The 13,022-nt window shown below is 34.9% G+C and overlaps 3 protein-coding genes across 5 annotated transcripts; 1 reads left to right on the forward strand and 2 right to left on the reverse strand.

Moving 5' to 3' along the window:
• Positions 1,020-3,415, forward strand: LOC109345281 (acyl carrier protein 1, chloroplastic-like). Of its 2 annotated transcripts, none has more exons than XM_019584182.1 (4): positions 1,020-1,156; positions 1,842-1,961; positions 2,195-2,317; positions 3,018-3,415. In XM_019584182.1, exons 1-4 carry the CDS (start codon positions 1,106-1,108, stop codon positions 3,141-3,143), a joined length of 420 nt encoding a protein of 139 aa, XP_019439727.1. In that variant the 5' UTR covers positions 1,020-1,105; the 3' UTR covers positions 3,144-3,415. The 2 variants fall into 2 exon arrangements, with proteins under 2 accessions (XP_019439727.1, XP_019439728.1); XM_019584183.1 differs by having other exon boundaries at positions 1,022-1,156; positions 1,848-1,961.
• On the reverse strand, positions 5,194-6,341 carry LOC109345284 (classical arabinogalactan protein 25-like). The gene has a single exon (XM_019584186.1). It carries the CDS (start codon positions 5,752-5,754, stop codon positions 5,341-5,343), a length of 414 nt encoding a protein of 137 aa, XP_019439731.1. The 5' UTR covers positions 5,755-6,341; the 3' UTR covers positions 5,194-5,340.
• On the reverse strand, positions 6,402-13,022 carry LOC109345283 (serine/threonine-protein kinase RUNKEL-like). 2 transcript variants are annotated; one of them, XM_019584184.1, is made up of 10 exons: positions 12,878-13,022; positions 12,705-12,794; positions 12,434-12,486; positions 11,898-11,973; positions 11,491-11,552; positions 11,329-11,407; positions 11,169-11,228; positions 9,465-11,084; positions 8,365-9,234; positions 6,402-7,984 (listed from the first exon to the last, which is right to left on the reverse strand). In XM_019584184.1, the coding sequence occupies exons 1-10, from the start codon at positions 12,923-12,925 to the stop codon at positions 6,869-6,871; spliced, it is 4,074 nt and encodes a 1,357-aa protein (XP_019439729.1). In that variant the 5' UTR covers positions 12,926-13,022; the 3' UTR covers positions 6,402-6,868. The 2 variants fall into 2 exon arrangements, with proteins under 2 accessions (XP_019439729.1, XP_019439730.1); XM_019584185.1 differs by lacking the exons at positions 11,329-11,407; positions 11,491-11,552; positions 11,898-11,973; ... (1 more) ...; positions 12,705-12,794; positions 12,878-13,022 and having other exon boundaries at positions 9,465-11,092.

The raw sequence follows: 13,022 nt of genomic DNA on the forward strand, positions 1-13,022 counted from the left end.
TAACTGTGCAGTGAATATGAGAGAGTGATTAATATGTTCTTGATAATTATATATGATTATATGATTTTTTAGAAATAGGAAATAAAAAATAACACCATGAGTAATTACACTATGTTTTTCCTTTATATATAGTATAAAAATATAAATTAGTGTTTCGACATGCAATTTATGCCTACTAGTCAACATTGCCAATATTGCATGAGATAACGTATTCAATTTTTATATATTTCATGTTTAGAATTAGAATGTATTTTTTGTGTTTGGTTACTACACATTATAATTTTTTAATATTTATTATAATGTCAAATTTAATGTAAGAGATGCAGTTGATTAATGTGTTGTGGTAGTTATTTAGGATTATATGATTTTTTTTGTAAAAATTAAATAATGTTAAAGACAAAAGATACAAAATAAAAATTACATTATGATAGAAGTTATATCATATTTTTGCCTTTATAATAAGTATAGATAGATAGATATATAGTATAGGTAAAATAGTTTCTTTTGTACACAACATAAATCAAACACATAGTAACATACTTAAAAATTTATTATATACAATAGAACAGGGCAAAGTAATGCGAGGAATCACCAACAATGTATTAATATAGTATATAAGACTTTATTAGATCTTTATCATGACTAAAATGTTAAAAATTTGATTGCTGCGAACAATGTTTATTGCGAGAGACAGATACATAACTAAAAGAGAGAGATGCATTTCTTACCTAAAATGGTGAAGACATGTCCATCGTAGTACTAAAAAGAATGTAAGGAATGATAGAAGGAAATAATAATCCGTTTTGTTTTTGTGTATAAAAATGAGATTAGACGGAGGAGAAAAAAAGAAAGATAAAAGGTGAAAAATGCGAGGCAAACCAAACAAATGAATATGAAAGAATAGAATAAAACAGAGTAGAATGGAATAAGAACGGGTTAAAGTAAAGAAACAAACAAACATCAGCTATATGAACCTCGTTAATAACGAATAACATAGATAAGAAAAAACCTAAACGTGTGACTATAAATACCATATTTTTTTGTCAGATACAAAACAACTCACACTCTCTTTGTGCACTCCGTCTTTTCTTTCGATCTCTCAAAAATGGCTTCTTCAATTACTGGAACTTTTATGTCTCTTCCATCTCTATTAATGGTACTTACTCTATTCAGATCTCTTCTTTTTCTTTTCCATTTCGATTTTTATCCATTTTTATGTTTTTTACTTTATGCATAAGTATTATATACTTTTTGGTTTTCACTTTTTTTACATTGTAGCCACTAAATCCGTTGTTAAATTAGACTATTTTATTGATTGTGCATTTTGTGAGTTTCAGTTGTACATTTTTGCATCGTTGTGATTTTATTGTTAACTTTGTTTTTTTGATTTATTGCTCACTGAAGAAAATTGTGACTACATCTGTCCCAACCATAAAGATGATAGCTTTTATCAAAAAATGGTGTCCCAAATTAAATTTATGGTGATGGGTGTAGATGTTTGTAAATTGCACATTATGTTTTGTGAACGGGTAATTTAATAAACATGTATTAAATTGTGTACTATGGTTTTTATACAAATATGTGTTGAATTGGTTGATTTGTTGGACAAAACATTAGAATCTTATTTCATTGATTATTCTAACTTTACAAAATTTTAGTATCTTTATGGAAGAATGATTTATGTCAGTGATTTATATATAGATTTGATATAGGATCTGACATTATAGTATAGTTTGATCATGTATTTGACTTAAACTAGTGGGAAAAGATTTGATTGTTGTTGTTGTATAGTCTTTCTTGATCTGGGATAGCTCTAATTGTATTATACTTGTTGGATGCAGGCACAGGTTCCTTCTACTAGGGCCTTCCACCCAAATTCAGTTTCCCTTTCAACCAAGGGAAGAAACTTCCCATCCATTACATTGCAGCCAAGGGCACCCCGCTTTCAAGTTTCATGTGCGGTGAGTTTTTCGTTTACAAGCCTATATGTTTCTTCCTGCATCAACAATGGAATCATTTGGATTAGTTTAGTTAGTTGTATCATCTATATCTATTATTTCAAATGCTTATGCTTATGAAAGTTGATTTTGTACTAATCAATAATGGCTTTTGTTCATGATTCTTGATATTGTGCTTTGAACTTTTGAAATAGTTAACATGATTTAACAAGCACGGTCTTTATTATTTTGTGTAGGCTAAGCCAGAGACAGTGGAGAAGGTGGTTAACATAGTCAAGAAACAACTGGCACTGCCCGGTGACTCTTCTGTCACTGGAGAATCTAAATTCTCTGCACTTGGAGCTGATTCTCTTGACACGGTATTTTCACATTTATCTATTTTATCTGTAAACTATCATTGTGGTGTAAAGTTGTGATACTTCTGTCAAACTACAAATTAGTAACAAATATTTACATTTGTAAGTGTTCTCCATGATTGATTGTGTCTATGATGTTTTTGTTATTGGGAGAAATTCTATGAAGTATTTCCTTGCCTTTGGAAGATGTTTTCCGTTTCTTCTTGGTACTTTTGTGGTTATTTTTGTTCTCTCGTGATGTGGAAGAATACAAGGTTCTTTAAGGTTGGAAAGTTCTGAAGTCTTTACATTGATCTCAACATGTTTTCATGTGTTTATTCATATAATTTATGACGAGCTGACATTTTTAGTTTATCAGCATTCATTAGTACATTTTTTCATATAATTTATGTTTTCAATGTTAATGATAAAAGAAGCAAAGCTATGTTTAGTTCTTAATTTCTTATTGTCGTGTTAAGGATAAGATGCCTAATGTTATTTGTTTAGTTTTCACTTTATTAAATGTCTTATTTTCTCTTTCCCTGATTGCCCTATTCCTTGAGCTATATACCCAAATGGAATATAACAACAACACAACATTTATCCCACTAGGTGGGGTCAGCAATATGGATCGAACGACACCATAATGCCCTATCATAAGTCATGATTATGTGGTTTTTGTTTTACAATCTTCTGCTACATCATTTATGAAAATTTTATACAGGTTGAGATTGTGATGGGACTTGAGGAGGAGTTTGGCATTACCGTAGAAGAAGAAAGTGCTCAGACCATCACCACCGTGCAAGAAGCTGCTGATTTGATCGATAAGCTTCTTGAAAGCAAGGCTTAAACTAGCACCTAATTTGGAGCTTTTTGGTATCTTCATGGAAGAGGGTTTAAAAGTTTTACTTTTATCTATGGTGTTTTAGTTTGATTGTTTCTCAAGCAATTAGGTGCAATCTGGAATGTACTTGGATATGACTATAATACTTGTTCTCTTTTCATTTTATTTTATTGGTTGAACTGAGGTCTCTTTCGGTTTAATGAAATGTGTTTCAAATCACCATAAATATGAAGTTTTTGTGTAGCAATTTTATAATAAAACTTTTGATTGGAGAAGTAGCTAATGCTTGGTGTGTTTGTATGTTTTTATTTACATTATGTTTCTTTTATGCATTATTGGGAGCTTCCTTTGTCCTTTTCTCGAAGCCTTTTTGGTTTATCTTTGTTGAGGTTTCCTTATTCTCCTTTTGTTTATACCTTTATATGTATTTTTTCTCCAATAAAGTTTCATCTATTGCATCATGGATTTGGACTTAGAAATTAGAATAGGAAATAAAATTTGAGATTCTATTGAATTAGAATATTAGTTTCAAATATCAATTATCATTAACTCTAATTTTACAACTAGAGGTGCCTTTGTGCATTAAAATGCATCACAAGTAGAACAACAGAACAGAGCATGATTCTTGTTGTCACAATTATCAACTGACATTGCCAGATTTAAGAAATTTAACTTAGAATTATGATTTTGGTAAGCTCTATGGTGCTATTAAGTAAGATTGATGATCATGCATTAGTTTTTTAGTTGTAAAATCCCTCTTTTCCTCATCTCTACCCTTATCCTCATCAACCCCACACTGCCCTAATACCACCCTTAGCCCAGAATCATCATGCATGGTTGTGCTATCTCACTAAAACCTCCTCATTATACTATTACCAATCCTTAATTATGTTTTTGTCTTGAAAATTGATTTTGTTTTGATTTACACCAAAAAAACCTATTGGCCAAATATATCAAAAGTTTGGTATTTGTCTCTTTTCTGTTTTAGTATTGGTATGCCAACACTAGAATATGTCATGTTAACAATTAGTAGAACACATAGTGGTGTAGGCCACATTACCACTCAACTAATGGTAGGAACTAGAATCAAACTTTTAAAACATTTGATGTACAAAATTGGTCAAAAAATTATAGCTTAAAATCAAAATCATTTAACTTTTAGGGTGAAAACGATTAATCCTTTGGTAATAATATGGTTTTTTTGTGTTCATGATATTATAATTACAGCATACAAAAAGGCCTACATTAAATTTCATAAACCCATTTTGCAGTTCAGTGAAAGTGAATAACTACCTCGGGCTGAGGGGATAGGCTTTATTAATTTGTTAACATCAAAACAGTACTTTTAACTAAAAATATCATCTTCTTGGTACAAATTTATACCCAGAGATGTATCTTCAGTGTGGAGTTCATAGTGAATCTTGAGATTTTTATAGGCAAATAATTTGGCAAGTTTGGATGTATTTAAGAATAACACATAGGCTACCACAAGAATTTCCATACCAAGTCTTACTGTATCATTCATAAGAGTATACTACATAGGATTAGTAGCATCTCTATGGAGAAAACATGCAAGGTTTGGCACATGAAGATAGAAGATAAAATATGCTATTACAATATCCAAAGAATAAGACAACAAAAACAGACAAAACAGAACTACCTAAACATTATTACTATACAAATTTATAATTTGATTAGGCAGCATGTGATTGATAATTGGAAGAAAAACAATAAGAAAACATACAATTCCTGATGAGATTAGGTGTCTGTCAGGTGCATCAGCTGCAATTTGAAAAATATGGACAGCTGTTGCATGCCTTCAACCATTGCCACCTCAATAGATGACATGCAAACATGACAAGAGTTTGATGCAATTCCATTTCAATCTGAACAAGGTTTCCAGTTATAAGCAAAGTGAAGCTGGAAATTCCAAAAGGCTCCTAAAAAGTTCACTCATGGGCCTCTGATTATAAAGATAAAGGATCTTTTGACATAATGGAAAAGCAAAAAGCAAAGCTAGCCTCAATTATTACAACTTGGGAAATCAACAGTAAAATCAGAGGAAAAGAAATTTCATTAAGCCAATCAAAAAAGTAACATTGGTCCATTATATATAATATACTACAATGTGAGAATGAAAAAATAACATAGAATAAAGAGAATCTACCCTGCAATAATTGCAATCTGTCATACCCCAAATCACTCAAACTATCATATAACAGTATGCTACTAAACCTGCAAAAGCAGCAATGACTGGTTTACAAACTAAATTTGTAGGAGCATTGGAGGACATTGATCCAAATGGTGAAAATGCAGAAAATGGTCCAGGAGCAACCATGTCATCTGGGTTTGAACTTGGATTGGAAGGAATGGTGGGAATATCAGAGCCACTAGGAGTTGGTAACACAGCAGCAGGAGAAGAAGGAAACAGTGGAGCAATGTCTGGGGATAATTCTTGTAAAGGAGATAGTGAAGATGGAGAAGGATCTTTCAGTGTTGCTGGAGAAGAGTATAGAGTAGGAAGTTCTGGAATAGGTTGTGAATATGATGAAAGGAGAGGTGTGGGCATGAAAGCCATAATGATCAGTAGTACCAGATAAACACTGACTGAAGCCATTCTGATGATGGAGAAATCAAAGTAACAACTATCTAGAAATCTTGAAATGGATATAATTGTATGAGAATTTTCTGAGGGTGATGAAAATGTGTTAGCTTTAAATGAAAATAATGATGGGAAGCCTTTAAATCATCAATACCTGAAGTTCTGCAGGGTCCTATGTATCTCTCTCCCCCACCCCACACCTAAACAAGGTGGGGTCACCACCACATGGCCAGTGTCTATTGGATGATCATAAGGTAATATAAGTTGGTTTCTTTGAAGAAGAGACAAAGATTGGAAAAGATTTCCATGTGATGTGCTTTGGTGAAAGAATCTTTTTCTGTCAGATATTTTGGTGCCCTACAGTTTATTTATTTTCTACTGATCTTTAAAGCTATTGCTAATTATAGAAAGGGGAAAACTAACTGTAGTTCTGCTATGTTTTTTTTGTTAATTTGAATCCTACAGCTAACTTTTTTGTTTTCTTGTATCATAGTTGTTCCTGGTCTTTCCGAAACACCAGATGAGTTTGAATTTTACTGTATATTTGTAGCTCTGATGAAAGGGGATGCATGTGCCAAATCATTGACAATGACATCGCATTCATGCAGTTTCTCCAGGATTTGTGTTGATGCTGTTTGTTGTTTTACAAGTTTCTTCTTTTACATGTGTTTAAATTATTGAGTCTAAGCTTGACAATTACTTGGAGGCAATTCAAGCCAAAGCAATGTAGAATTAAAGAGATGTACACAAGTTTTACACTGACATCCACTAATATTTAACATGTAAGTTTATTTTAATAAATTGAGAGAAATAGTGATAAATATTGATTTGTCAAATTTGATTATATGCTAGTGTAAGACTCCTTTACACTGACAATGTATACAAATTAAACTCATCCATTTATGGAAATTCTAGGTGTAAAAATTCCTTGATGTATATTTCAATGTGAAGGAAAATAAAATGTAAACATACTTTACATAAAAGGTACCGTGAAGCCGAGTGGAATTCAAAAAATTGCCTTCACCTAGAATATCCAGTAAGATCCTAAAAACAGGTAAATGAAAAACTACAGAAGTTACAGATTCTAATAACTGGAACAAAACAATAGCAACATGATACCTACAATTATTCAAATGCAGCGAGGCAGCCGCTGCAATTCCGAGGCTGTTAGCGCAGCAGCTGTGGCTAAACCAGGCACACTTGAACTTTTGAGTTCAGAAACAATCATTTTAATTCTTGATATCTCTGGTATTGATATTGATAATATCATTGCATGCAATAAGTACTGCTTGCATGCATAATCTAATGCATGAAGCATTCTCTGCACAAATAAGTGAGGAATGCCTCTACTCCATGACTCTAGGATTACACTGACCTTGGGGAGATTAGTTAGTAGACCAGTGGTGGCTTCTCTAGGAGCTGCCTTGAGCAGTGAAACTACACATTCAGAAGCTATATCTGCAACATTGGTTTCATTGGAGGCACTCAACTCCAGTAAGACACCAGCATTGCTTGCAAAGTCCGCTATATTTCTTATGGACCGTTGGGGATCAACAGCACCACTCATCTCAGTAGGATGGTCACCTAGGAGAGTTGTTTCTGTTGTATAGCTGAAGCCTTTTGCACAGGTGAATGAACGTGCCAGAAAAGCCCTACATAGCCCTAGAGTTGGTTCCAGCAAATCCTCCATACCCTTTGCATATACAAACTCAAGAAAACTGCCAATCCTCCTAACCACTTTTAATTGAGAGAGTAACTTGGACTCCATTTCGGGAGCAGAAGCCAGAGCCAGACACAGCTTAACATTATTCACATTTGCATTTGACAGATCACCAAGCAAGAACTCAAAGCATTGTGAAATTATCTTCAGATGTAAAATGTCTGGAATTGTAATAAAATTAAACTCTAGTAGCATGACAAGAAGCTTCAGTGCATATATAGGAATTGGATCTTCATCTTCAATCAAGGTTGGGTAGAGAGGAAGAAAACAGGCATTTGATATGAATTTCAGGTCTCCCAATCTCTGTTCTTCTTCAACCGGTTCACTCAAAACAATAATCATCCCATCAAAAAGTGTTTTAAGGCACAAAAATCTGGCATCACCATCCTTGTTACCCTTATAGAGAACTGTCAAGCTCGGAAGGATTTCACGTATGAAAATGTCAGGATTGCCAAGAACGACAAGAGATTCCTCTGTAAGACACTCCAAAACTCGAAGAAGGGTTATTTGGAAGTCATCTCTTCCCTGAAAGTCAATGAACAAAAATATACAATATCCTTTTTTTACTTGATAAAAGTCAAACTTGGTCTAATAGTGCAATCTGCCACCGAACAAATAATATGATCTCACCATTATCAAAATCAGTAAAATTATTGTCAAACTTGATTAGCCAAACGACTGTGAAGATTGGTAGTAAATGTCAAAGTGTATTAAGCCTAAGCTTTCACTTTGAAAGACAATTAAATTTAGTTCCTAAGCAAAAAACAGTCCCATGTTTAAATTAGTTACAAAACTAGCAAGTATATCTCAGCACATCACAATTAATCTCAAATGAATTTAGTAGCTCCACCAGTCAGTGAAGAGTACTCATGAAGGAAACAAGATATAGTGGCTCGGTAACTTACCTGAAAGGGTGTCTCCACGAGTTTGATTAGATTTGCTAACTGCCGCAGGACTTGAGGTGTAACTACTCTGTGCTTCAAAATTGAACTCCCGAGAAGATGAAGGACAACGGGAAACAAATGAATGTTGGTTTTTGGAGCAGATCTGCTGGCAAGGGCAGAGATATGCCCTTGGCGCCTTCCTCCCATCATTTGCTGGATATCACCTGTTATTGTATCCAGTAAGCCTGGAATGGTAGATGTCACAACATGCACAAATGCATCTAAACACTGCCGTACATAGACATCTTTCTCTTTTCCCAGCCTGTCCACCACAGAAAGCAACTTTTGGCTACAAAAGAAGTGTGAAAGCCACCTCCTACCGTGCTTACAGAGGAGAGCCACAAGGACAAGTGACTTTCCTTTTAAAACCTCACTACCCTGCTCAACAAAAGCCAAAAGACATTGGATCAGATTTTTATCCTCTGTGAGGGGTAGAAGGTGTCTTCCAATATTTGTGAACATGTGACTTCCAAGCATAGCCATGTTTAGAATATTTAAGCTGATTTGCTGCTCTCTTGGACTGCCCTTGACAAGAGCAGAAGCTAGGTCCTTGAATGAGAGTTTGTCCATAACTGATTGAATGCTAGCAGGATTAAAACGAACCAAGCGTACCAAACATGATCCTGCAGTAAGCCGCATGCTCTCTTGTTTCCCTGCCGCCCTGTAGATATAGCAGAGATTACTGATAACATCTTGGCTGCTCAAACGTCCTACCCAGGTCCCGCCCTGGCTGCAAACATTCTCCACTGTTCTCAATGCATACAACTGAGTTAAATCATCCTCTCCCTTCCTCAACATTGATGACACAAAAGATATTAATGAATTTGAAACCTACAACCAGATGAAAATAATTTGTTTAACAATGAAAATGTGCACTAAGAAAGTAGGGAAAGAATTACAAAGCAGACAGGAGGAAACGAATTTGACTAAAGATATGTTACAATGTTCTGAGTAACATAGAAAATCATTAATTTGTACATAATTGTACTAGATAAGTACTCAAGCCTCAAATGGCCTAGGCAGATGGACAACAAATATCATAAGCAAGCCTAGAAGCTAACCTGCCAGCCAACCGAAGTCCTATTGTCTTTTAATGGAGATTCAAGTGGGTTGTTATCTCTGCAATCCGCATTTTGAGTCGATATATAAAATAGCAACTCACCCAAAGCAGCCATTGAGAACCTCCTCACTTTTTCCTGCCTGTCTCGAAGGCCATCAGTCAGTGAACCTAAAATTCCAGAATTAGCCAAACTGTCATCAACAAAAGTGGAGTGCCGAATCAACAGACCAACCAGTGAAGCAAGTTGAACACGCAAAGCCGATGCCTTGGATTGGCGAAGTAATTTTACAAGTATGAGCATTATTGGTCCATTGGTCAATATGTTAGCCGCATCAGCATTACTGCTTAACATCTCAAGGTACCTAATCAAATTCTGTTTCTCTCCAATGCTGGTATTCCCATTCAAAATGGCTATAATTCTGTTTTGGATTTCCTCCAATTGCTCTTTAGGCAACTTGACAAAATCAAATGCTTGCAAAGCCTGAAAAGGAAGTGAAGGAATGAGATCTGAGACTTTATCAACTTTTCTGCTGGGCATTACAGGTCTGACTGAGAGATCAGATGGATGCCAAAGAACTTCAGAGAGGTTGTTAGACAACCTTGAATAATCAGAGTCAAGGCCCGACCCTGCTTCTTCTTTAACTCTATGTTTCTTCACCTGAGGGCTCACACTGGGAGAAATAGCAGATATGTCAGGATAATCAGGAGTTGACTCATGATCAAATGACCTTGGATCATTTGAAACAGGTGTGTTAACAACAGGTGAAGTGCCCAGCTGGTGTATATCATTTTCAAACTCATCTGTTTTACCCTGTTTCTGATCATGATTGTCCATTTTCTCATCAGGTACAGAAGTTGCATGTTCTGAGCCATCAGTTTTTTCAGGTGCATCATCTTCGATGCTCTCATTAAAATCAAGTTCCATGTCGGTGTTCTCAATTTTAACTTCAGAGTCTATCTCAGAGCTATTAGGCAAGGGGCGTCGATAGTTTTCCTTCTCATTTTCTTTTTGCAAATTTGATTTTGCTATTCTTGATAGTCTCAAAAGATTCACAACCTTGCTTATTTTGGATGGACCTTTCTGCTTCACCTCAACTGTTTTGCCAGAACCTTTCGTCTGAGTTCTGTGGCCATTTGTTATTGCCCTTGTTGGTGTGTCAATGCCCCCTTTCACATCTTTTTCACGATATTTGAGAGGGGTCCTGTCAAGAGATGGTTTATCACCATTCCGTACTGATAAGCATGGTTTAGCTTGTAGCTCTATCATATCATCAAATGCAGGTTGAGCAGGCAGAGGCATCACACTCAATTTGGTTCTCCAAAATGCATGACCACAAAGCTCGGGCCACTGTATTCTTTCAGCTGGATCTTTTACCAGCAGAGAATTAATTAAATTAACAAAAGGTTGACTAGGATTACCAGGGAGAGGGGGAGTTGGATCTGAAATAATGGATTTAACAAGCTGAGTGAATTCTCCTCCCACAAAGGGAGGCTTCCCAGCATAACATTCATATAGTACACAGCCCAGGGCCCAGAAATCAGAAGCATAAGAATGAACTCCACCATCCCCAAAAAGCTCTGGAGCCATGTAAGAGGGTGTTCCACGTTTTGCTTGAGGCAACTAAAGAACTGTAGAAAATTAGTACATATAAACAGATAATTTGTACATAGAAATGACATAATTGTAAATGTTAGTCAAGCATACCGAGGAAGAAGGAGCTTTTGATATATCTCTTAACTTTCTAGCCAACCCAAAATCACATAGCTGCATCAATCAAGTAAAAAGTACTTCCTATCACACTCCATCTCATCTACAATTACTCAACCAAAAGAGAGAGAACATTGAGAGCTTAATAAATAGGCACCTTCGTATGTCCATTTTCATCCAGTAGGATATTTGATGGTTTCAGGTCACAATATATTATTCCATTTGAATGTAAAAACCTGGAATGCAGTATCCAGTTTTATTACATGTATTACAACTAAACAGTGAGAAAACAAAGAGGGAATATGACTTGCGAACATACTGCAAAGCCTTGACTAGGTCAAAAGCAAGATCATGAACTGAATCTTCAGGAAGTTGAGTATCCTGCAATTCATCCACAATCAATACTATGCAAGAAACTAATATAACAAAGCACCAAATTTTCCCAAAACCAAAATAATGCAATTTACAATAGTAAAACCCCATAGAATATTGACATATCCATTTCCCAAGTAAAAGCATAATATATGATGAAAAAAGAGTTAACAAAGTCATGGTGCACAGGCATTCATCCAGGTATATTGTCCACACAAAAATTCAACACAGCAATTAAAACCTTGTAGAAACTATGTGTGACATTAAGTGTGATCCCAAGTCCTTTATGCTCATCAAAACAATGAAGCTACTTAAAAGAGGTTCACAAAAAATAAGCAATGAAATGCTAGGTACCTGCCGTAATATGGAAAGCAGATCTCCCCCAACACAATACTCCAATACCAACCATAGGTGAGCAGAAGTTTCATACCTAACAAAAACAAAAGTTGACAACCCAAAATAACTTATAAGGGATAAGGATTCAAGCAATATTTAAAAACTGTTAAGCCTCCAATAAAGGAAACCTTGATAAAAATATTTAGCCTGAAAGAAAAATAACCATCCAAAGTGGTTACTTTTTCATATGCACAAATGGTGTCCATTAGCCGACAACCAATTACTAATACCTTTCAAGACGTAGAGATAATCGAAGTGGTTTTTGATTGTATCAACAAAGCCTTTTTCATACGCAGGGCATAGCATAGTGGTTATTTAATCCAATTTCACGCAGTATGTTCATTACGCATAAGCTCATGGATAGAATTTCCTGATTTATTTATTTAAATTCTGCCTATTTTTATTAGGATACTTATCTTTATAGTAAAATTTTAAAGAGGATTTCCTCATTTTCGGAGTCTCCTTAATCGTTTCTATAAAACAATAGCACATACCAAGAATAGAACTTCAGTACATTTTGGTGATCCAAAGAGTGAAGAATCCTAACCTGCAGAAAAAAAATCAATTAATTATCTTTAAATAAAATCACCAACACGCATGTTATATAGCTCAGGATCTACTAGAAAATCACGAAAAATACATCATCACTAAAAATTCAGAAAAAAAGTGAATAAAAGGAAAATGAAGTAGTAACATAGCATATTAAATACACTAAACAAATCTGAAGCTCTATAAATCAAAATTTCAAAAATAGAAGTAACTTACTTCTTGAAGGACCTTGGATTTCTGTGATTTATCGACGCTTTTGATGGCGAAATACTCAATTGTCTGCTTCTTCCTACCTTTGTACACAGTCTGCGAAATTCACGAAAACAGATAAAAATTGATTAAATGCTTCGAATGAGAGGAAAATGGAGAAGGAGGAGGAAGAAAGTTACGGAGTATTTTCCGCGACCAATGGCTTCGTAGATATGGTACTGGTTCATGGCGAGTGAGGATCTTTGAACTTGTAGGGTTTTTTCGAAGATTTCAAATGGTGAATGATGTATGTATGTGGAAGAAAATGAACAACGAGAGAGAGAA

The sequence above is a fragment of the Lupinus angustifolius genome, chromosome LG04, assembly GCF_001865875.1.
Source record: "Lupinus angustifolius cultivar Tanjil chromosome LG04, LupAngTanjil_v1.0, whole genome shotgun sequence".
Lineage (NCBI taxonomy): Eukaryota > Viridiplantae > Streptophyta > Magnoliopsida > Fabales > Fabaceae > Lupinus > Lupinus angustifolius.